This window comes from Bombina bombina, chromosome 6 (assembly GCF_027579735.1).
Source record: "Bombina bombina isolate aBomBom1 chromosome 6, aBomBom1.pri, whole genome shotgun sequence".
Taxonomy (NCBI): domain Eukaryota; kingdom Metazoa; phylum Chordata; class Amphibia; order Anura; family Bombinatoridae; genus Bombina; species Bombina bombina.
In genome coordinates, this window is record NC_069504.1 from 726,753,700 (window position 1) to 726,780,234 (window position 26,535).

The 26,535-nt window shown below is 40.5% G+C and overlaps 1 protein-coding gene across 1 annotated transcript in view; it reads right to left on the reverse strand.

The window, feature by feature from the left end:
• Positions 1-26,535, reverse strand: part of SLC44A2 (solute carrier family 44 member 2) — a gene marked incomplete in the record, with an annotated part of 587,432 nt that overhangs the window by 207,903 nt on the left and 352,994 nt on the right. The window contains 1 exon segment of the mRNA XM_053717929.1: positions 25,364-25,448. Coding sequence (XP_053573904.1) covers positions 25,364-25,448 — 85 coding nt within the window.

A 26,535-nucleotide genomic window follows, 5' to 3' on the forward strand; every position in this document is an offset into this window, starting at 1 on the left:
GTAGAACATAGTTGAGCGGGCGAGTACACTATATTACCTGTCTACCTATAGACAGGTAATAGACTTAGGTAAAGAGGGAGAACCCTCTAACGCATCAGAATCCTCCACAGCTTGTGCTTACAAAGCAGACTATTGATTAGTAAGAAAAAATGGCACCTTTATACCCCCAATGGCTGGGGCACTCACCACCTCCTATGACCCAGGCCAAACAGAAAAAATGCTTCTTCTCCAGTAAACTGCACGGTCAGGAAAGAGGAAATAAGTGTTACCATACCCGGTCACATGGTGCACAATAGGGCTGCACGATTAATTGCATATGCGATTTTTTCCTAAATAAAAAAATCCTCAGAAGTGGCTTAAATATTGATTTGTTGGTGATTTCTTGCAAACCAGCTCCATCTAGTGGTTGCTTTTAGCACACATTTGTAAAATGGCTGTTTTTACTTTCACTTTCTGTTCTCATAAGCAGCCGATCAATCTAGAAGTCTAAAAGCAGAGCCCATACAGAAATGAACAGGAGAGAAAGCCACTTACTGATATTTCCCCCTAGGGACGTCTGTAGTCTGTAACTTAGGGTATGTAAACATTATGGAACCTCTCACACAATCTCCTGCTCCTCTGAGAAACGGCTCAAATACATAGCAGATGCCGTTAACCTCACGGCTCCCAAAAAGGCTAAAACTGCAGTCCCCTCTGCTACTGGGTTAACGTAACTGCATCTACAATGTTTTTTTATTTATATATATATATATATATATATATATATATATATATATATATATATATATATATATATATATATGCAACTGTGTATGTGATTGTATATTATATATGTGTGTGTACATATATATATATATATATATATATATATATATATATATATATATATATATAATTGCGTGTGTGTGTGTGTATGTGGCTTATACTGCTTCATTTGTTAATCACACCACTGTCTTACTGTTAGAATGACTGTCCAAGAAAACAGGACATAAGACCTAATAACTGGCTAGTGGCTACTATTTAATCACATCACAGGCAGCAAATTTTATTTTAACTATTTTGTGGTTTGTATTTTTATGCTCCAAGAGTGTATTGGACATTGAGAAACATGTACATTAATATTCTGTAGTGTTAAATAAACTTGCAAAATGAAGGGGTTATAGTCATTTATAAGAAAACCGCAATTAAATCACAATTGCGTTTTTTTTTTTCTCAAAAAAAAAATCGCTATTTTTTTTTTGCCCATATCGCCCAGCCATAGTGCACAATGCAGGACCGCCCCTGCAATAATAGTAAAAAAAAGTGCCAAGCCTTTCAGGCTGAGCAGCTCTCAAAATAAAAGTAAAACCCTGTACGTTCCAACATCTGCCTGAGTCTACCATCTCACACATGTCGCAGCATAATCAAATAAACTTATGTTAACCCTTGAGATATTGACCCTTGATTCCATACAGATAAAAGGAGCCACATTGTGGCCCAGTCTTCTGGCGTTATCATATGTGTAAAAATGTAAATGATCTTACCGGAATCTATGCCGTGGAACAGAAACACAGCCTCTCAAGGTTGACAGTCTTGTAGCATCGCTCCTGACATTGACTTGAGTGATGAAAGCAGGCAGTGAAACTCATCAACACTGATTGCTTAGGAGCTGTTAATACGAGTGTGGATGGGTTCGCAGAAAACATAATTTATGTAAGAACTTACCTGATAAATTCATTTCTTTCATATTGGAAAGAGTCCATGAGCTAGTGACGTATGGGATATACAATCCTACCAGGAGGGGCAAAGTTTCCCAAACCTCAAAATGTCTATAAATACAACCTTCACCACACCCACAATTCAGTTTAACGAATAGCCAAGTAGTGGGGTGATAAAGAAAGACGTAATAAATCATCAACAAAGGAATTTGGAAATAATTGTGCTTTATACAAAAAAATCATAACCACCATAAAAAGGGTGGGCCTCATGGACTCTTGCCAATATGAAAGAAATTAATTTATCAGGTAAGTTCTTACATAAATCATCAACAAAGGAATTTGGAAATAATTGTGCTTTATACAAAAAAATCATAACCACCATAAAAAAGGGTGGGCCTCATGGACTCTTGCCAATATGAAAGAAATTAATTTATCAGGTAAGTTCTTACATAAATTATGTTTTCTTTCATGTAATTGGCAACAGTACATGAGCTAGTGACGTATGGGATAGCAATAACCAAGATGTGGAACTCCACGCAAGAGTCACTAGAGAGGGAGGGATAAAAATAAAAACAGCCATTTTCCGCTGAAAAAATGAATCCACAACCCAAAATATAAGTTTATTCTCATAAATGAAAGGAAAAAACAAATCAAAAGCAGAAGAATCAAACTGAAACAGCTGCCTGAAGAACTTTTCTACAAAAAACTGCTTCCGAAGAAGCAAATACATAAAAACGGTAGAATTTAGTAAATGTATGCAAAGAAGACCAAGTAGCAGCTTTACAAATCTGATCAACTGAAGCTTCATTCTTAAAAGCCCAGGAAGTGGAAACTGATCTAGTAGAATGAGCTGTAATTTTCTGAGGCAGGGCTTGACCCGACTCCAAATAGGCTTGATGAATCAAAAGCTTTAACCACGAAACTAAAGAAACGGCAGAAATCTTCTGACCTTTCCTAGAACCAGAAAAGATAACAGACTAGAAGTCTTCCTGAAATCTTTAGTAGCTTCAACATAATATTTCAGAGCTCTCACCACATCCAAAGAATGTAAAGATCTCTCCAAAGAATTCTTAGGATTAGGACACAAGGAAGGGACAAGAATTTCTCTATTAATGTTGTTAGAATTCACAACCTTAGGTAAGAATTTAAATGAAGTCCGCAAAACTGCCTTATCTTGATGAAAAATCAGAAAAGGAGAATCACAAGAGAGCTGATAATTCAGAAACTCTTCTAGCAGAAGAGATGGCCAAAAGAAACAACACTTTCCAAGAAAGTAGTTTAATGTCAAAAGAATACATAGGCTCAAACAGAGGAGCCTGTAAAGCCTTCAAAACCAAATTAAGACTCCAAGAAGGAAAGGTTGATTTAATGACAGGCTTGATACGAACCAAAGCCTGCACAAAACAATGAATATCAGGAAGTTTAGCAATCTTTCTGTGAAATAAAACAGAAAGAGCAGAGATTTGTCCTTTCAAGGAACTTGCAGAGAAACCTTTATCCAAACCATCCTGAAGAAACTGTAAAAATTCTTGGAATTCTAAAAGAAAACCAAGAGAATTTATGAGAAGAACACCATGAAATGTAAATCTTCCAAACTCTATAATAAATCTTTCTAGAAACAGATTTACAAGCCTGCAACATAGTATTAATCACGGAGTCAGAAAGAGCTCCATGACTAAGCACTAAGCGTTCAATTTCCATACCTTTAAATTTAATGATTTGAGATCCTGATGGAAAAACAGACCTTGAGATAGAAAGTTTGGCCTTAATGGAAGTGGCCAAGGTTGGCAACTGGACATCCGAACAAGATCTGCATACCAAAACCTGTGAGGCCATTCTGGAGCCACCAGCAACACAAACGATTGCTCCATGATGATTTTGGAGATCACTCTTGGAAGAAGAACTAGAGGCGGGAAAATATAAGCCGGTTGATAACACCAAGGAAGTGTCAACACATCCACTGCTTCCGCTTGAGGATCCCTGGACCTGGACCGTTACCTGGGAAGTTTCTTGTTTAGATGAGATGCCATCAGATCTATTTCTGGAAGCACCCACATCTGAACAACTTGAAAAAACACATCTGGGTGGAGAGACCATTCCCCTGTATGTAAAGACTGAGGTAATTTGCTTCCCAATTGTCTATACCTGTTATATGAACCCCAGAAATTAGACGGGAGCTGGATTCCGTCCAAACAAGTATCCGAGATACTTCTTTCATAGCTTGAGTACTGTGAGTCCCACCCTGATGATTGATATATGTCACAGTTGTGATATTGTCTGTCTGAAAACAAATGAACGGTTCTCTCTTCAACAGAGGCCAAAACTGAAGAGCCCTGAGTATCGCACAGAGTTCCAAAATATTTATTGGTAATCTCGCCTCTTGAGATTTCCAAACCCCTTATGCTGTCAGAGATCCCCAAACAGCTCCCCAACCTAAAAGACTTGCATCTGTTGTAATCACAGTCCAGGTTGGATGAACGAAAGAGGCCCCTAGAATTATACGATGGTGATCTAACCACCAAGTCAGAAAGTGAAACATTGGGATTTAAGGATATTAATTGTGATATCCTTGTATAATCTCTGCACCATTGGTTCAGCATACAAAGCTGGAGAGGTCTCATATGAAAACGAGCAAAGGGGATCGAGTCTGATGTTGCAGTCATGAGACCTAAAACTTCCATACTCATAGCTACTGAAGGAAATTACTGAGACTGAAGGTTCCGACAGGCTGCAACCAATTTCAAACGTCTCTTGTGTATCTGGAAACCGAAAAAGGTTACCTTGTCTGAGGAATCAAAGAACTTTTTGGTAAATTGATCCTCCCACCATGTCTTCGAAGAAACAACAGTAGTTGATTTGTGTGAGATTATGCAGAACGTAAAGACTGAGCAAGTACCAAGATATCGTCCAAATAAGGAAACACTGCAACACCCAGCTCTCTGATAACAGAGAGTAGGACACCGAGAACCTTTGAAAAGATTCCTAGAGCTGTCGCTAGGCCAAAAAGGAAGAGCAACAAAATGGTAATGCTTGTCTAGAAAAGAGAATCTCAGGAACTGATAGCGATCTGGATTAATCGGAATATGAAGATATCAATCCTGTAAGTCTATTGTGGGCATATAATGCCCTTGCTGAACAAAAGGCAGAATAGACCTTATAGTCACCATTTTGAAGGTACTCTTACATATCGATTCAAAATTTTTAGATCCAAAACTGATCTGAATGAATTTTCTTTCTTTGGGACAATAAATAGATTTGAATAAAACGCCAGACCCTGTTCCTGAAACAGATAACTCCAGGTCTGAAACACACTTCAGGAAAGCCTGAGCCTTTACTGGGTTTGCTGGAATGCGTAATAGAAAAAATCTTCTCACAGGCGGTCTTACTCTGAATCCTATTCTGTACCCCTGAGAGACAATATTCTGAATCTAATGATTTTGGACCGAATTGATATATATATATATATATATATATATATATATATATATATATATATATATATATATATATATATATATATATATATATATATATATATATATATATATATATATATATATATATATATATATATATATATATATATATATATATATATATATATATATATATATCTTTGAAAAACCTTAATCTGCCCCCTACCAGCTGAGCTGGAATAAGGGCTGCACCTTCATGCGGACTTGGGGCTGACTTTGATCTCTTAAATGGCTTGGATTTATTCCAATTTGAAGGCGGCTTCCAATTGGAAACAGATTCCTTGGGGGAAGAATTAGGTTTCTGTCCCTTATTTAAGAACGAAAACGGTTATAGAAGCTTTAGATTTACCCTTAGATCTTTATCCTGAGGCAAAAAAACACCCTTCCCCCCCCAGTGAACCAAATAATTTATTACCTTGGAAAGAAAGAGATAGCAATCTGGACTAAGAAGTCATATCAGCATTCCAAGATTTAAGCCACAAAGCTCTTCTAGCTAAAATTGCTAAAGACATAGATTTAACATCAATTTTGACGATATCAAAAAATGGCATCACAAATGAAATTATTGGCATGTTCAATCAAGTTAACAATGCTAGACAAATAATGATCCGATACTTGTTGCACTAAAGTTTCCAACCAAAAAGTTGAAGCAGCTGCAACATCAGCTAAAGAAATTGCAGGCATAAGAAGACCTGAAAATAAATAAGCTTTCCTTAGATAAGATTCAAGTTTCCTATCTAAATGATCTTTAAAAGAAGTACCATCTTCCGTAGGAATAGTAGTACGTTTAGCAAGAGTAGAGATAGCCCCATCAACTTTGGGGATCTTTTCCCACAACTCCAATCTAACTGCTGGCAAAGGATACAATTTTTTCAAACCTTAAAGAAGGAACTGGAAAAACCTCTGGAATAACCACAGGAGGTTTATAAACAGAATTTAAACGTTTACTAGTTTTAATATCAAGAGGACTAGTCTCCTCAATATCCAATATAATCAACACTTCTTCAACAAAGAACAAATGTACATTTTAAATAAATAAGTAGATTTGTCAGTGTCAATATCTGAAGAAGGATCTTCTGAATCAGATAGATCCTCATCAGACGAGGATAATTCAGTATGTTGTCAGTCATTTGAAATTTCATCAACTTTAAGAGAAGTTTTAAAAGACCTTTACATTTATTAGAAGGCGGGATGGCAGACAAAGCCTTCTGAATAGAATCAGCAATAAATTCTTATAAATTCACAGGTATATCTTGTACATTAGATGTTAAAAGAACAGCAACAGGCAATGTACTATTACTGATGGACACATTCTCTGCATGTAAAAGTTTATCATGACAACTTATTACAAACCACAGCTGGAGATATAATCTCCACAAGATTACAACAAATGTACTTAGCTTTGGTAGAACTGTTATCAGTCAGCAGAATTCCAACAGTGATTTCTGAGACAGGATCAGATTGAGACATCTTGCAAATGTAAGAGAAAAAACATATAAAGCAAAATTAATAATTTCCTTATATGGCAGTTTCAGGCATGGGAACAAAATGCAAACAGCATAGGCCTCTGATAGAGAAAAAAGGCAAGAGGCATATAGGAATGGGGTTTAAAATAATGAATATATTTGGCGCCAAGTATGACGCACAAACAAACAGAGAACATTTTTTGGCGCTAACAACATCCGGAAATGACACACTCACGTAATTGAAGACGCAACCTTGTGAAAGGACTCGGCGTCGACAAAGACACCGGAAAATTACCAATTTGCGTCATCGGACGTAACTTCGCGCCAAAAATGACGCAATATAGTTTGGCATTTTGCGCCCTCGCGAGCCTAATTCTGCCCGCAAATTTAAAATGACAGTCAATAGAAAAAAGCGTATACCCTAGGTAAGAAATAAATTTTCCTAAAAAATGCATTTCCCAGATATGAAACTGACAGTCTGCAAAAGGAAATATACTGAAACCTGAATCATGGCAAATATAAGTACAATACATACATTTAGAACTTTATATAAATACATAAAGTGCCAAACCATAGCTGAGAGTAAAGACACCCATCCACATAAAGCAGATAGCCAAACCAGTACTGAAACGGTTATCAGTAGAGGTAGGTAGGAGATGAATCTCTACAACCGATAACAGAGAACCTATGAAATAGATCTCCCGTGAGGAAAACCATTGCATTCAATAGGTGATACTCCCTTCACATCCCTCTGACATTCACTGTACTCGGAGAGGAATCGGGCTTCAAAATGCTGAGAAGCGCATATCAATGTAGAAATCTTAGCACAAACTTATTTCACCAACTCCATAGGGGGCAAAGTTTGTAAAACTGAATTGTGGGTGTGGTGAGGGGTGTATTTATAGGCATTTTGAGGTTTGGGAAACTTTGCCCCTCCTGGTAGGATTGTATATCCCATACGTCACTAGCTCATGAACTCTTGCCAATTACATGAAAGAAAGACTCTCCTTGCATCTCCAGACTCTAACATTCGCCAATGCTCTCACTGAGAGGCTGATAGACTACTTAAAACTCCAGTCCCATTTCGAAGGGTAGATACCCTTCATAAGGAACTACTCAGAATCTACTGACACTTCTTTGACAACCTCCTGTGACGAAAGGCAAAGAATGACTAGGATATGAGGTTAGTAGGGGGAGTATTTAAGCCTTTGGCTGGGGTGTCTTTGCCTCCTCCTGGTGGCCAGGCTCAGTATTTCCCAACAGTAAGGAATAATGCTGTGGACTCTCCTCATATTAGGAAGGAAAGTTATTATTTTTTATATGATCACATTTGGCCGTTAAATGGTAGCATGAAATATACCAAAATGGGCTAGATCAATAAATTGGTTTGTCTACTTACAAATATATAGTTTTGACAGGTAAATAAAAAAAGGCTCTATTTCTGTTTAAATGGAGGGAATGCAAAAATGCTAAAAATTCTCTGGTATTTTGGGCAAGTTCTTCTGTGAAGAAAGATCACTTCTCCAAACCTCAACAGACCACAATCTACACTACAAATACTTGCATAATTGTAATCCTTGCTCAGTGATCATAGTCTAACATTATCCCCAGGAGGATTTTTTTTCTCCATGCAGCCAAAAACCATTATTGCTTTTGAAGCACTAGCCATTTTTAAATGGCCACCTTATCCCTCCCCTACTTGTGACATCACTACTACCCTGGCGTTGTGGATATGGTTTTGGGCTTAGTGTCGGGCGTGACAAACATTTTGCGCATTGTGCACTAAGTGATGCTGCATACCTTATTTCAAAGCAATCTGCCCTGTAATGTGATCTGTTAGACTATGATCACTAAGCAAGGATTACAATTATGCAAGTACATTTGTAGTGTGTAGACTGTCCTTTTAACCTCCTGTTCCAGTTTGCATTTCTCTGTATAGCATCTATATTTAGTACCCTCTGTAGAGCTGCAGAATCTATTGTTACATTAAAAAAAATAAAAAAAGTAAAAAACATAATTTATGCTTACCTGATGAATTCCTTTCTTCTGTTGTGTGATCAGTCCACGGGTCATCATTACTTCTGGGATATAACTCCTCCCCAACAGGAAATGCAAGAGGATTCACCCAGCAGAGCTGCATATAGCTCCTCCCCTCTACGTCACTCCCAGTCATTCGACCAAGAATCAACGAGAAAGGAGAAACCAAGGGTGAAGTGGTGACTGGAGTATAATTTAAAAGATATTTACCTGCCTTAAAACAGGGCGGGCCGTGGACTGATCACACAACAGAAGAAAGGAATTTATCAGGTAAGCATAAATTATGTTTTCTTCTGTTATGTGTGATCAGTCCACGGGTCATCATTACTTCTGGGATACCAATACCAAAGCAAAAGTACACGGATGACGGGAGGGATAGGCAGGCTCATTATACAGAAGGAACCACTGCCTGAAGAACCTTTCTCCCAAAAATAGCCTCCGAAGAAGCAAAAGTGTCAAATTTGTAAAATTTGGAAAAAGTATGAAGCGAAGACCAAGTTGCAGCCTTGCAAATCTGTTCAACAGAGGCCTCATTCTTAAAGGCCCAAGTGGAAGCCACAGCTCTAGTAGAATGAGCTGTAATTCTTTCAGGAGGCTGCTGTCCAGCAGTCTCATAGGCTAAACGAATTATGCTACGAAGCCAGAAGGAGAGAGAGGTAGCCGAAGCCTTATGACCTCTCCTCTGACCAGAGTACACGACAAACAGGGAAGACGTTTGTCGAAAATCCTTAGTTGCCTGCAAGTAGAACTTGAGGGCACGAACTACATCCAGATTGTGTAGAAGACGTTCCTTCTTTGAAGAAGGATTTGGACACAAGGATGGAACAACAATCTCTTGATTGATATTCCTGTTAGTGACTACCTTAGGTAAGAACCCAGGTTTAGTACGCAGAACTACCTTGTCTGAGTGAAAAATCAGATAAGGAGAATCACAATGTAAGGCTGATAACTCAGAGACTCTTCGAGCCGAGGAAATAGCCATTAAAAACAGAACTTTCCAAGATAACAATTTTATATCAATGGAATGAAGGGGTTCAAACGGAACACCCTGTAAAACGTTAAGAACTAAGTTTAAACTCCATGGCGGAGCAACAGTTTTAAACACAGGCTTGATCCTAGCTAAAGCCTGACAAAAGGCCTGGACGTCTGGATTTTCTGACAGACGCCTGTGTAACAAGATGGACAGAGCTGAGATCTGTCCCTTTAATGAGCTAGCCGATAAACCCTTTTCTAAACCTTCTTGTAGAAAGGACAATATCCTAGGAATCCTAACCTTACTCCAGGAGTAACCTTTGGATTCGCACCAGTATAGGTATTTACGCCATATCTTATGGTAAATCCTTCTGGTAACAGGCTTCCTAGCCTGTATCAGGGTATCAATAACCGACTCAGAAAAACCACGTTTTGATAAAATCAAGCGTTCAATTTCCAAGCAGTCAGCTTCAGAGAAGTTAGATTTTGATGTTTGAATGGACCCTGTATCAGAAGGTCCTGTCTTAGAGGTAGAGACCAAGGCGGACAGGATGACATGTCCACTAGATCTGCATACCAAGTCCTGCGTGGCCATGCAGGCGCTATTAGAATCACTGATGCTCTCTCCTGTTTGATTTTGGCAATCAATCGAGGAAGCAGCGGGAAGGGTGGAAACACATAAGCCATCCCGAAGTTCCAAGGTGCTGTCAAGGCATCTATCAGAACCGCTCCCGGATCCCTGGATCTGGACCCGTAGCGAGGAAGTTTGGCGTTCTGGCGAGACGCCATGAGATCTATCTCTGGTTTGCCCCAACGTCGAAGTATTTGGGCAAAGACCTCCGGATGAAGTTCCCACTCCCCCGGATGAAAAGTCTGGCGACTCAAGAAATCCGCCTCCCAGTTCTCCACTCCCGGGATGTGGATTGCTGACAGGTGGCAAGAGTGAGACTCTGCCCAGCGAATTATCTTTGATACTTCCATCATTGCTAGGGAGCTTCTTGTCCCTCCTTGATGGTTGATGTAAGCTACAGTCGTGATGTTGTCCGACTGAAACCTGATGAACCCCCGAGTTTTTAACTGGGGCCAAGCCAGAAGGGCATGGAGAACTGCTCTTAATTCCAGAATGTTTATTGGCAGGAGACTTTCCTCCTGATTCCATTGTCCCTGAGCCTTCAGAGAATTCCAGACAGCGCCCCAACCTAGTAGGCTGGCGTCTGTTGTTACAATTGTCCAGTCCGGCCTGCTGAATGGCATCCCCCTGGACAGATGTGGCCGAGAAAGCCACCATAGAAGAGAGTTTCTGGTCTCTTGATCCAGATTCAGAGTAGGGGACAAGTCTGAGTAATCCCCATTCCACTGACTCAGCATGCACAATTGCAGCGGTCTGAGATGTAGACGTGCAAAGGGTACTATGTCCATTGCTGCTACCATTAAGCCGATCACCTCCATGCATTGAGCTACTGACGGGAGTTGAATGGAATGAAGGACACGGCATGCATTTAGAAGCTTTGTTAATCTGTCTTCTGTCAGATAAATCTTCATTTCTACAGAATCTATAAGAGTCCCCAAGAATGGAACTCTTGTGAGAGGAAAAAGAGAACTCTTCTTTTCGTTCACTTTCCATCCATGCGACCTTAGAAATGCCAGAACTAACTCTGTATGAGACTTGGCAGTTTGAAAGCTTGAAGCTTGTATCAGAATGTCATCTAGGTACGGAGCTACCGAAATTCCTCGCGGTCTTAGTACCGCCAGAAGGGCACCCAGAACCTTTGTGAAGATTCTTGGAGACGTAGCCAATCCGAATGGAAGAGCTACAAACTGGTAATGCCTGTCTAAGAAGGCAAACCTTAGATACCGGTAATGATCTTTGTGAATCGGTATGTGAAGGTAAGCATCCTTTAAATCCACTGTGGTCATGTACTGACCCTTTTGGATCATGGGTAAGATTGTCCGAATAGTTTCCATTTTGAACGATGGAACTCTTAGGAATTTGTTTAGGATCTTTAAATCCAAGATTGGCCTGAAAGTTCCCTCTTTTTTGGGAACCACAAACAGGTTTGAGTAAAACCCTTGTCCTTGTTCCGACCGCGGAACCGGATGGATCACTCCCATTAATAACAGATCTTGTACACAGCGTAGAAACGCTTCTTTCTTTATCTGGTTTGTTGACAACCTTGACAGATGAAATCTCCCTCTTGGGGGAGAGAATTTGAAGTCTAGAAGGTATCCCTGAGATATGATCTCTAGCGCCCAGGGATCCTGAACATCTCTTGCCCAAGCCTGGGCGAAGAGAGAGAGTCTGCCCCCCACTAGATCCGGTCCCGGATCGGGGGCCCTCGGTTCATGCTGTCTTTGGGGCAGCAGCAGGTTTCCTGGCCTGCTTGCCCTTGTTCCAGGACTGGTTAGGTTTTAGCCAAAACTTCAGTCATAACAGTAGCCATATCTTGTAATGTTATCTGTAATGGCCGCCCAGATGTACTAGGCGCCATAATATCACGCACCTCCCGGGCGGGAGATGCAGGTACTGACACGTGAGGCGAGTTAGTCGGCATAACTCTCCCCTCGCTGTTTGGTGAAATTTGTTCAATTTGTACAGATTGGCTTTTATTTAAAGTAGCATCAATACAGTTAGTACATAAATTTCTATTGGGCTCCACCTTGGCATTGGAACAAATGACACAGATATCTTCCTCTGAATCAGACATGTTTAACACACTAGTAATAAACTTGCAACTTGGTTACAATCTTATTTAACAAAAACGTACTGTGCCTCAAAGAAGCACTAAACGATTAAATGACAGTTGAAATAATGAACTGAAAGACAGTTATAGCATCAATCCTTAAAAACAACACAACTTTTAGCAAAGGTTTGTTCCCATTAGTAAAGTAACAATAATTAAATTTGAAACATAAAAATTACAGAGCAACGTTTTTAATCACAGTCAATATATAAGTCTCACAGCTCTGCTGAGAGAATCTACCTCCCTCCAAGGAAGTTTGAAGACCCCTGAGTTCTGTTAGAGATGAACCGGATCATGCAGGAAATACAAGAGTAACTGACTGGAATTTTTTGATGCGTAGCAAAGAGCGCCAAAAACGGCCCCTCCCCCTCACACACAGCAGTGAGAGAGAAACGAAACTGTCACAATTAAAACAAGCAACTGCCAAGTGGAAAAATAATGCCCAAATATTTATTCACTCAGTACCTCAGAAAATGCAAACGATTCTACATTCCAGCAAAAACGTTTAACATAATAAATACCTATTAAAAGGTTTAATGTACTTTTAACAGAGTAATTCCGGTGAAATACCATCCCCAGAATACTGAAGTGTAGAGTATACATACATGTCATTATAACGGTATGGCAGGATTTTCTCATCAATTCCATTCAGAAAATAAAAACTGCTACATACCTCAATGCAGATTCATCTGCCCGCTGTCCCCTGATCTGAAGCTTTTACCTCCCTCAGATGGCCGAGAAACAGCAATATGATCTTAACTACTCCGGTTAAAATCATAGTAAAAACTCTGGTAGATTCTTCTTCAAACTCTGCCAGAGAGGCAATAACACGCTCCGGTGCTATTGTAAAATAACAAACTTTTGATTGAAGTTATAAAAACTAAGTATAATCACCATAGTCCTCTCACACACCCTATCTAGTTGTTGGGTGCAAGAGAATGACTGGGAGTGACGTAGAGGGGAGGAGCTATATGCAGCTCTGCTGGGTGAATCCTCTTGCATTTCCTGTTGGGGAGGAGTTATATCCCAGAAGTAATGATGACCCGTGGACTGATCACACAACAGAAGAAACATAATTTATGTAAGAACTTACCTGATAAATTCATTTCTTTCATATTAGCAAGAGTCCATGAGCTAGTGACGTATGGGATATACATTCCTACCAGGAGGGGCAAAGTTTCCCAAACCTCAAAATGCCTATAAATACACCCCTCACCAAACCCACAATTCAGTTTAACGAATAGCCAAGAAGTGGGGTGATAAGAAAGGAGCAAAAGCATCAAAAATAAGGAATTGGAATAATTGTGCTTTATACAAAAAAATCATAACCACCACAAAAAGGGTGGGTCTCATGGACTCTTGCTAATATGAAAGAAATGAATTTATCAGGTAAGTTCTTACATAAATTATGTTTTCTTTCATGTAATTAGCAAGAGTCCATGAGCTAGTGACGTATGGGATACCAGATACCCAAGATGTGGAACTTCCACGCAAGAGTCACTAGAGAGGGAGGGATAAAATAAAGACAGCCAATTCCGCTGAAAAAATAATCCACAACCCAAATCAAAAAGTTTTAATCTTATAATGAAAAAAACTGAAATTATAAGCAGAAGAATCAAACTGAAACAGCTGCCTGAAGTACTTTTCTACCAAAAACTGCTTCAGAAGAAGAAAAAACATCAAAATGGTAGAATTTAGTAAAAGTATGCAAAGAAGACCAAGTTGCTGCTTTGCAAATCTGATCAACAGAAGCTTCATTCCTAAAAGCCCAGGAAGTAGAAACTGACCTAATAGAATGAGCCGTTATCCTTTGAGGCGGGGACTTACCCGACTCTACATAAGCATGATGAATCAAAGACTTTAACCAAGATGCCAAGGAAATAGCAGAAGCCTTCTGACCTTTCCTGGAACCAAAAAAGATAACAAATAGACTAGAAGTCTTTCTAAAACCTTTAGTAGCTTCAACATAATATTTCAAAGCTCTTACTACATCCAAAGAATGTAAAGATCTCTCCATAGAATTCTTAGGATTAGGACACAATGAAGGGACAACAATTTCTCTACTAATGTTGTTAGAATTCACAACCTTAGGTAAAAATTGAAATGAAGTCCGCAACACCGCCTTATCCTGATGAAAAATCAGAAAAGGAGATTCACAAGAAAGAGCAGATAACTCAGAAACTCTTCTAGCAGAAGAGATGACCAAAAGGAACAACACTTTCCAAGAAAGTAAATTAATATCCAGAGAATGCATAGGTTCGAACGGAGGAGCCTGTAAAGCCCTTAGAACCAAATTAAGACTCCAAGGAGGAGAGATTGACTTAATGACAGGCTTGATACGAACCAAAGCCTGTACAAAACAATGAATATCAGGATGATTAGCAATCTTTCTGTGAAAAAGAACAGAAAGAGCAGAGATTTGACCTTTCAAAGAGCTTGCAGACAAACCCTTATCCAAACCATCCTGAAGAAACTGTAAAATCCTAGGAATTCTAAAAGAATGCCAAGAGAATTTATGAGAAGAACACCAAGAAATGTAAGTCTTCCAGACTCGGTAATAAATCTTTCTAGACACAGACTTACGAGCCTGTATCATAGTATTAATCACTGAGTCAGAGAAACCTCTATGACTAAGAATCAAGCGTTCAATCTCCATACCTTCAAATTTAATGATTTGAGATCCTGATGGAAAAATGGGCCTTGAGATAGAAGGTCTGGCCTTAACGGAAGTGTCCAAGGTTGGCAACTTGCCATCCGAACGAGATCCGAATACCAAAACCTGTGAGGCCATGCTGGAGCCACCAGCAATACAAACGAACGTTCCATTAGAATTTTGGAAATCACTTTTGGAAGAAGAACTAGAGGCGGAAAGATATAAGCAGGTTGATAATTCCAAGGAAGCGACAATGCGTCCACTGCTTCCGCCTGAGGATCCCTGGAACTGGACAGATACCTGGGAAGTTTCTTGTTTAGATGAGAGGCCATCAGATCTATTTCTGGAAGTCCCCAGATTTGAACAATCTGAAGAAATACCTCTGGGTGAAGAGACCATTCGCCCGGATGTAACGTCTGGCGACTGAGATAATCCGCTTCCCAATTGTCTACACCTGGGATGTGAACCGCAGAGATTAGACAGGAGCTGGATTCCGCCCATACAAGTATCCGAGATACTTCTTTCATAGCCAGAGGACTGTGAGTCCCACCTTGATGATTGACATACGCCACGGTTGTGACATTGTCTGAAAACAAATAAACAATTCTCTCTTCAGAAGAGGCCAGAACTGAAGAGCTCTGAAAATCGCACAGAGTTCCAAAATGTTGATTGGTAATTTCGCCTCCTGAAATTCCTAAACCCCCTGCGCTGTCAGAGATCCCCATACAGCTCCCCAACCTGAAAGACTCGCATCTGTTGAGATCACAGTCCAGGTTGGACGAACAAAAGAGGCCCCTTGAATTAGACGATGGTGATTCAACCACCAAGTCAGAGAAGATCGAACATTGGGATTTAAGGATATTAATTGTGATATCGTTGTATAATCCCTGCACCACTGGTTCAGCATACAAAGCTGGAGAGGTCTCATGTGAAAGCGAGCAAAGGGGATCGCGTCCGATGCAGCAGTCATGAGACCTAGAATTTCCATGCACAAAGCTACTGAAGGGAATGATTGAGACTGAAGGTTTCGACAAGCTGAAACCAACTTCAGACGTCTCTTTTCTGTTAGAGACAAAGTCATGGACACTGAATCTATTTGAAAACCCAAAAAGGTTACCTTTGTCTGAGGAACCAAGGAACTCTTTGGTAAATTGATCCTCCAACCATGTCTTTGAAGAAACAACACAAGTTGATTCGTATGAGATTCTGCAGAATGTAAAGACTGAGCAAGTACCAAGATATCGTCCAAATAAGGAAATACCGCAATACCCTGCTCTCTGATTACAGAGAGAAGGGAACCAAGAACCTTTGAAAAGACCCTTGGAGCTGTTGCTAGGCCAAACGGAAGGGCAACAAACTGGTAATGCTTGTCTAGAAAAGAGAATCTCAGGAACTGATAGTGATCTGGATGAATTGGAATATGAAGATATGCATCCTGTAAGTCTATTGTAGACATATAATGCCCTTGCTGAACAAAAGGCAGAATAGTCCTTATAAGTCACCATTTTGAATGTTGGTATCCTTACATAACGATTCAATATTTTTAGATCCAGAACTGGTCTGAAGGAATTCTCCTTCTTTGGTACAATGAATAAATTTGAGTAAAAACCTAGACCCCGTTCCAGAACTGGAACTGGCACAATTACCCCAGCCAACTCTAGGTCTGAAACACATTTCAGAAATGCCTGAGCCTTCACTGGGTTTACTGGAATGCGTGAGAAAAAATCTTCTCACAGGCGGCCTTACCTTGAAACCTATTCTGTACCCTTGTGAAACAATGTTCTGAATCCAAAGACTGTGAATCGAATTGATCCAAATATCTTTGAAAAATCGTAACCTGCCCCTTACCAGCTGTGCTGGAATGAGGGCCGCACCTTAATGCGGATTTGGGAGCTGGTTTTGACTTTCTAAAAGGCTTGGATTTATTCCAGACTGGAGAAGGTTTCCAAACGGAAACCTTTCCTTTAGGGGAAGGGTCAGGCTTCTGTTCCTTATTCTGACGAAAGGAACGAAAACGATTAGCAGCCCTATATTTACCTTCAGATTTTTTGTCCTGAGGCAAAAAGGTTCCTTTCCCCCCCGTAACAGTTGAAATTATAGAATCCAACTGTGAACCAAATAATGTATTACCTTGGAAAGAAAGAGAAAGCAAAGTTGACTTAGAAGTCATATCTGCATTCCAAGATTTAAGCCATAAAGCTCTTCTAGCTAAAATAGCTAAAGACATATACCTGACATCAATTCTAATGATATCAAAAATGGCATCACAAATAAAGTTATTGGCATGTTGAAGAAGTTTAACAATGCTATAAGCATTATGGTCTGACACTTGTTGCGCTAAAGCCTCCAACCAGAAAGTGGAAGCTGCAACATCAGCCAAAGAAATAGCAGGTCTAAGAAGATTACCTAAACACAAATAAGCTCTCCTTAGAAAGGATTCAAGCTTCCTATCTAAAGGATCCTTAAAGGAAGTACTATCCGCCGTAGGAATAGTAGTACGTTTAGCAAGAGTAGAGATAGCCCCGTCAACTTCAGGGATTTTGTCCCAAAATTCTAATCTATCAGATGGCACAGGGTACAATTTCTTAAACCTTGGAGAAGGAGTAAATGAAGTACCCAGACTATTCCATTCCCTAGAAATTACTTCTGAAATAGCATCAGGAACTGGAAAAACTTCTGGAATAACTACATGAGGTTTAAAAACTGAATTTAAACGCTTAGTAGATTTAGTATCAAGAGGACTAGACTCCTCCATATCTAATGCAATTAACACTTCTTTAAGTAAAAAACGAATAAACTCCATCTTAAATAAATATGAAGATTTATCAGTGTCAATATCTGAAGCAGAATCTTCTGAACCAGATAGATCCTCATCAGAAACAGATAAGTCAGAATGATGGCGGTCACTTAAAAATTAATCTGAAATATGAGAAGTTTTAAAAGACCTTTTACGTTTACTGGATGGAGGAATAACAGACAGAGCCTTTCTAATAGAATTAGAAACAAATTCTTTTACATTAACAGGGACATCCTGAACATTAGATGTTGAAGGAAAAACAACAGGTAAAGGATTATTACTAATGGAGACACGATCTGCGTTAGAAAGCTTATCATGACAACTAACACAAACTACAGCCGGAGGAACAGTTACCAAAAGTATACAACAAATGCACTTAACTTTGGTAGAACCAGCATCAGGCAGCGTCTTTCCAGAAGTAGACTCTGATCCAGGGTCAGGTTGTGACATCTTGCAATATGTAATAGAAAAAAAAACAACATATAAAGCAAAATGATCAAATTCCTTAAATGACAGGAATGGGAAAAGATGCAAAATAAACAAACCTCTAGCAACCAGAAGCAATGAAAAAGTGAAACTTAAATAATGTGAAAAAAGGTGGAGACCAGAATGACGCCCACATTTTTTGGCGCCAAGTATGACGCCCACATTATTGGCGCCAAATACAATGCCCATATTTTTGGGCGCCAAGTATGACGCCACATCCTCTGACGTCAATAATGACGCCCACATTTTTTGGCGCAAAAAAAACGTCTAACACACATAAGTAAAAAAATTACGCAACCACGAACAAACTTCCGGCGTCAACTATGGCACCGGAAATGACAAAATTTTGCGCCAAAAAAGTTTGCGCCAAGAATTACGCAATAAATTGAAGCATTTTCTGCCCCCGCGAGCCTAACAGCCCGCAGGGAAAAAAGTCAATTGAAAATTTTTAAGGTAAGGAAAAAACATAATTTATGCTTACCTGATAAATTTATTTCTCTTGTAGTGTATCCAGTCCATGGATCATCCATTACTTGTGGGATATTCTCCTTCCCAACAGGAAGTTGCAAGAGGATCACCCACAGCAGAGCTACTATATAGCTCCTCCCCTCACTGCCATATCCAGTCATTCGACCGAAACAAGCCGAGAAAGGAGAAACCATAGGGTGCAGTGGTGACTGTAGTTTAATTAAAATTTAGACCTGCCTGAAAAGGACAGGGTGGGCCGTGGACTGGATACACTACAAGAGAAATAAATTTATCAGGTAAGCATAAATAATGTTTTCTCTTGTTAAGTGTATCCAGTCCACGGATAATCCATTACTTGTGGGATACCAATACCAAAGCTAAAGTACACGGATGATGGGAGGGACAAGGCAGGAACTTAAACGGAAGGAACCACTGCCTGTAGAACCTTTCTCCCAAAAACAGCCTCCGAAGAAGCAAAAGTATCAAATTTGTAAAATTTTGAAAAGGTGTGAAGCGAAGACCAAGTCGCAGCCTTGCAAATCTGTTCAACAGAGGCCTCGTTTTTAAAGGCCCAGGTGGAAGCCAAAGCTCTAGTAGAATGAGCTGTAATCCTTTTAGGGGGCTGCTGTCCAGCAGTCTCATAGGCTAAGCGTATTATGCTCCGAAGCCAAAAGGAGAGAGAGGTTGCCGAAGCTTTTTGTCCTCTCCTCTGTCCAGAGTAAACGACAAACAGGGCAGATGTTTGACGAAAATCTTTAGTAGCCTGTAATTAAAACTTCAAGGCACGGACTACGTCCAGATTATGCACACAATGATGGAACAACAATCTCTTGATTGATATTCCTGTTAGAAACCACCTTAGGTAAAAACCCAGGTTTGGTACGCAGAACTACCTTGTCTGAATGAAAAATCAGATAAGGAGAATCACAATGTAAGGCAGATAACTCAGAGACTCTTCGAGCCGAGGAAATAGCCATCAGAAACAGAACTTTCCAAGATAAAAGTTTAATATCAATGGAATGAAGGGGTTCAAACGGAACTCCCTGAAGAACTTTAAGAACCAAGTTTAAGCTCCACGGGGGAGCAACAGTTTTAAACACAGGCTTAATCCTAACCAAAGCCTGACAAAATGCCTGGACGTCTGGAACCTCTGCAGAGATCTGTCCCTTTAAAGAACTAGCTGATAAGCCTTTGTCCAAACCCTCTTGGAGAAAGGACAATATCCTAGGAATCCTAACCTTACTCCACGAGTAACTCTTGGATTCACACCAATAAAGATATTTACGCCATATCTTATGGTAGATTTTCCTGGTGACAGGCTTTTGTGCCTGTATTAAGGTATCAATGACTGACTTGGAGAAGCCACACCTTGATAGAATCAAGCGTTCAATCTCCATTCAGTCAGTCTCAGAGAAATTAGATTTGGATGATTGAAAGGACCTTGTATTAGAAGGTCCTGCCTCAGAGGCAGAGTCCATGGTGGAAGTGATGACATGTCCACTAGGTCTGCATACCAGGTCCTGCGTGGCCACGCAGGCGCTATCAGAATCACTGATGCTCTCTCCTGTTTGATTTTGGCAATCAGTCGAGGGAGCAGAGGAAACGGTGGAAACACATAAGCCAGGTTGAAGAACCAAGGAGCTGCTAGAGCATCTATCAGCGTCGCTCCCGGGTCCCTGGACCTGGATCCGTAACAAGGAAGCTTGGCGTTCTGGCGAGACTCCATGAGATCCAGTTCTGGTTTGCCCCAACGATGGACTAGTTGGGCAAACACCACCGGATGGAGTTCCCACTCCCCCGGATGAAAAGTCTGACGACTTAGAAAATCCGCCTCCCAGTTCTCTACGCCTGGGATGTGGATAGCTGACAGATGACAAGAGTGAGACTCTGCCCAGCGAATTATCTTTGAGACTTCTAACATCGCTAGGGAACTCCTGGTTCCCCCTTGATGGTTGATGTAAGCCACAGTCGTGATGTTGTCCGACTGAAATCTGATGAACCTCAGGGTTGCTAACTGAGGCCAAGATAGAAGAGCATTGAATATTGCTCTTAACTCCAGAATATTTATTGGGAGGAGTTTCTCCTCCTGAGTCCATGATCCCTGAGCCTTCAGGGAGTTCCAGACTGCACCCCAACCTAGAAGGCTGGCATCTGTTACAATCGTCCAATCTGGCCTGCGAAAGGGCATACCCTTGGACAGATAGACCCGAGATAGCCACCAGAGAAGAGAATCTCTGGTCTCTTGATCCAGATTTAGTAGAGGGGACAAATCTGAGTAATCCCCATTCCACTGACTTAGCATGCATAATTGCAGCGGTCTGAGATGCAGGCGCGCAAATGGCACTATGTCCATTGCCGCTACCATTAAGCCGATTACTTCCATGCACTGAGCCACTGACGGGCGTGGAATGGAATGAAGGACACGGCAAGCATTTAGAAGTTTTGATAACCTGGACTCCGTCAGGTAAATTTTCATCTCTACAGAATCTATAAGAGTCCCTAGGAAGGAGACTCTTGTGAGTGGGGATAGAGAACTCTTTTCCACGTTCACTTTCCACCAATGCGACCTCAGAAATGCCAGAACTATCTCTGTATGAGACTTGGCAATTTGAAAGCTTGACGCCTGTATCAGGATGTCGTCTACATAAGGAGCCACCGCTATGCCTCACGGTCTTAGAACCGCCAGAAGTGAGCCCAGAACTTTTGTAAAAATTCTCGGGGCTGTGGCCAACCCGAAGGGAAGAGCTACAAATTGGTAATGCCTGTCTAGAAAGGCAAACCTTGGGAACCGATGATGATCTTTGTGAATCGGTATGTGAAGGTAGGCATCCTTTAAATCCACTGTGGTCATGTACTGACCCTCTTGGATCATGGGTAGGATGGTCCGAATAGTTTCCATTTTGAATGATGGAACTCTGAGGAATTTGTTTAAGATCTTTAGATCCAAGATTGGTCTGAAGGTTCCCTCTTTCTTGGGAACCACAAACAGATTTGAATAAAACCCCTGTCCTTGTTCCGTCCGCGGAACTGGATGGATCACTCCCATAACTAGGAGGTCTTGCACACAGCTTAGGAATGCCTCTTTCTTTATCTGGTTTGCTGATAACCTTGAAAGATGAAATCTCCCATGTGGAGGAGAAGCTTTGAAGTCCAGAAGATATCCCTGAGATATGATCTCCAACGCCGAGGGATCCTGAACATCTCTTGCCCACGCCTGGGCAAAGAGAGAAAGTCTGCCCCCCACTAGATCCGTTTCCGGATTGGGGGCCGTTCCTTCATGCTGTCTTGGGGGCAGCAGCAGGCTTTCTGGCCTGCTTGCCCTTGTTCCAGGACTGGTTAGGTTTCCAGGCCTGTCTGGAATGAGCAACAGTTCCCTCTTGTTTTGAAGCAGAGGAAGTTGATGCTACTCCTGCCTTGAAATTTCGAAAGGCACGAGAATTAGACTGTTTGGCCTTTGATTTGGCCCTGTCCTGAGGAAGGGTATGACCCTTGCCTCCAGTAATGTCAGCAATAATATCCTTCAAGCCAGGCCCGAATAAGGTCTGCCCCTTGAAAGGAATGTTGAGTAATTTAGACTTTGAAGTCACGTCAGCTGACCAGGATTTAAGCCATAGCGCCCTACGCGCCTGGATGGCGAATCCGGAATTCTTAGCCGTTAGTTTAGTCAAATGAACAATGGCATCAGAAACAAATGAGTTAGCTAGCTTAAGCGTTCTAAGCTTGTCAATAATTTCATTCAATGGAGCTGTATGGATGGCTTCTTCCAGGGCCTCAAACCAGAATGCCGCTGCAGCCGTGACAGGCGCAATACATGCAAGGGGCTGTAAAATAAAACCTTGTTGAATAAACTTTTTCTTAAGGTAACCCTCCAATTTTTTATCCATTGGATCTGAAAAAGCACAACTGTCCTCAACCGGGATAGTGGTACGCTTTGCTAAAGTAGAAACTGCTCCCTCCACCTTAGGGACCGTCTGCCATAAGTCCCGTGTAGTGGCGTCTATTGGAAACATTTTTCTAAATATAGGAGGTGGGGAAAAGGGCACACCGGGTCTATCCCACTCCTTGCTAATAAGTTCTGTAAGCCTTTTAGATATAGGAAAAACATCAGTACACACCGGCACCGCATAGTATCTATCCAGCCTACACAATTTCTCTGGAATTGCAACTGTGTTATAGTCATTCAGAGCAGCTAATACCTCCCCAAGCAATACACAGAGGTTCTCAAGCTTAAATTTAAAATTAGAAATCTCTGAATCAGGTTTCCCCGAGTCAGAGATGTCACCCACAGACTGAAGCTCTCCATCCTCATGTTCTGCATACTGTGACGCAGTATCAGACATGGCTCTTACAGCATTTGCGCGCTCTGTATCTCTCCTAACCCCAGAGCTATCGCGCTTGCCTCTTAATTCAGGCAATATAGATAATACCTCTGACAGGGTATTATTCATGATTGCAGCCATGTCCTGCAAGGTAATCGCTATGGGCGTCCCTGATGTAATTGGCGCCATACTAGCGTGCGTCCCCTGAGCAGGAGGCGAAGGGTCTGACACGTGGGGAGAGTTAGTCGGCATAACTTCCCCCTCGACAGAACCCTCTGGTGATAATTCTTTTATAGATAAAGACTGATCTTTACTGTTTAAGGTGAAATCAATACATTCTCCTATGGGGCTCCATCATGGCTTTCAAACATAATGAACAAGTAGGTTCCTCTGTGTCAGACATGTTTAAACAGACTAGCAATGAGACTAGTAAGCTTGGAAAACACTTTAAAACAAGTTTACAAGCAATATAAAAAACGTTACTGCGCCTTTAAGAAACACAAATTTTTTCCAAATTTGAAATAACAGTGAAAAAAGGCAGTTACACTAACGAAATTTTTACAGTGTATGTAATAAGTTAGCAGAGCATTGCACCCACTTGCAAATGGATGATTAACCCCTTAATACCAAAAACGGAATAACAAATGACAAAAACGTTTTTCAATCAGTCACAACAACTGCCACAGCTCTACTGTGGCTTTTTACCTCCCTCAATACGACTTTTGAAGCCTTTTGAGCCCTTCAGAGAAGTCCTGGATCATGCAGGAAGAAGCAAAAAAGCGCTAAAGTAGGCCCCTCCCACTCATATTACAACAGTGGAAAGCCTCAGGGAACTGTTTCTAGGCAAAATTCAAGCCAGCCATGTGGAAAAAACTAGGCCCCAATAAGTTTTATCACCAAACATATATAAAAAACGATTAAACATGCCAGCAAACGTTTTAAAATACACTTTTATAAGAGTATGTATCTCTATTAATAAGCCTGATACCAGTCGCTATCACTGCATTTAAGGCTTTACTTACATTACTTCGGTATCAGCAGCATTTTCTAGCAAATTCCATCCCTAGAAAAATATTAACTGCACATACCTTATTGCAGGAGAACCTGCACGCCATTCCCTCTCTGAAGTTACCTCACTCCTCAGAATATGTGAGAACAGCAAAGGATCTTAGTTACTTCTGCTAAGATCATAGAAAACGCAGGCAGATTCTTCTTCTACACTCCGGTACCATTTAAAAATAACAAACTTTTGATTGAAGAAATAAACTAAGTATAAAACACCACAGTCCTCTCACGACCTCCATCTTTGTTGAGAGTTGCAAGAGAATGACTGGATATGGCAGTGAGGGGAGGAGCTATATAGCAGCTCTGCTGTGGGTGATCCTCTTGCAACTTCCTGTTGGGAAGGAGAATATCCCACAAGTAATGGATGATCCGTGGACTGGATACACTTAACAAGAGAAAATTATTTATTCATATGCATTATCCCAAATAATGAAACTGACAGTCTGAATGAAGGAATACTGATTATCCTGAATCATGGCAAATATAAGTTTAAACACATATATTTATAACTTTACATATAAAGTGCCCAATCATAGCTTAGAGTGTCATAAATAAAATAAGACTTACTTACCCTAAGATACTCATCTACATATAGTAGATAGCCAAACCAGTACTGAAACGAGAATCAGTAGAGGTAATGGTATATAAGAGTATATCGTCGATCTGAAAAGGGAGGTAGGAGAAGAAATCTCTACGACCGATAACAGAGAACCTATGAAATAGATCCCCTAGAGGAAGACCATTGTATTCAAATAGGCAATACTCTCTTCACATCCCTCTGACATTCACTGCACTCTGAGAGGAAAACCGGGCTTCAGCCTGCTGCGAAGCGCATATCAACGTACAATCTAGCACAAACTTACTTCACCACCTCCATGGGAGGCAAAGTTTGTAAAACTGAATTGTGGGTGTGTTGAGGGGTGTATTTATAGGCATTTTGAGGTTTGGGAAACTTTGCCCCTCCTGGTAGGAATGTATATCCCATACGTCACTAGCTCATGGACTCTTGCTAATTACATGAAAGAAATCTATTCCATTTAGATTCTTTAAAAGTAAACCTGGTTATTGAGTGGCTAACACTTTACAGCAAATTTCAAAAACCCAAACACACACCCTTTGGCTTAAATTACATAAAGATATATTTATTTTCCATAACAAAAGTAAAGCAAAAACACAAATGCCTTACCTCTGGGTCACAGTTCTTGCCAGCATATTCACATTGAGTGTCATTAAATACTTTATATATGGCTTCATTAGAGGTGGAGAGGAAACTAAGGCAGAATTGTTAAGGATACATAATTTCCCTCATTAAGCATGCCCTAATTTGCGTAAGGGGTGATGTTTAATTGTATTGTTTAGCAACCTACCTTTAGAACCAATGTGGAATGTAAACTGCTATAATACATTTTAAAATTGGTGACTTATTGTATCCGACTATGTACTCTGTTGTGACTGTGCATTATATTCCAATGTCTGTACTACTCCAGTTTTGGTAATTCTACATATACTGTACATGTTTGTAATAACCTCAAAAATGTATTAAAAAAAAAAAAAAAAAATGGTGACATTAAAAAAACAACAAAAACACACTTTGTTGTGATATCCATTGTCGGATATTCCCTCTGCCCTTTCCATTTAGTTTTTTTTTTGTAGCGTGGTGGTGAGGTAGTACACTAGTACCACAGATAGTCGCTGGGTCCATTACTTCCTGTAGTCTTCAAAAAAAAAAAAAGGCAGTGCTCTCTTTAAACTGGAGGAATAGCACTGTGAAGAGCTGACTTCTTATATCTATCAGAGTGAGTATACTGCACCCATATTTCATGGCTAACTTCTATATACACCAGTTAAGTTATTTCATCCTGTGATATCTGGAATTTCATTTGAGATCCACACACCTTGTGAAAATGTACTATACTAAGAGGAATACAGGACCTGCGCTCTCTCTATTTGAACTCTACAGAGAACGGTCCCAGCCACACTCTGTAGCAGGCAATGTGTGCTCTACATACTAGACAATTAAAAATCGTCTCGTTCAGCAAGGCTTATAGAATTTGTAGAATTAGCATCTGGGTGGCAGCTCATGTGTAACTCCAAAAAATATATAAAAATTTTATGCTTACCTGATAAAAAAAATTTCTTTCTTGACACGATGAGTCCACGGTTCATCTAATTACTATTGGGAATATAACTCCTGCCCAGCAGGAGGAGGCAAAGAGCACCACAGCAAAGCTATTAAATATCACCTCCCTTCCCTCCAATCCCAGTCATTGGACCAAAGGAGAGAAAAGAAGCAACAAGGTGCAGAGGTGTCTGAAGTTTATAACATACCAACAAAACCTGTCCAAAAAGAACAGGGCG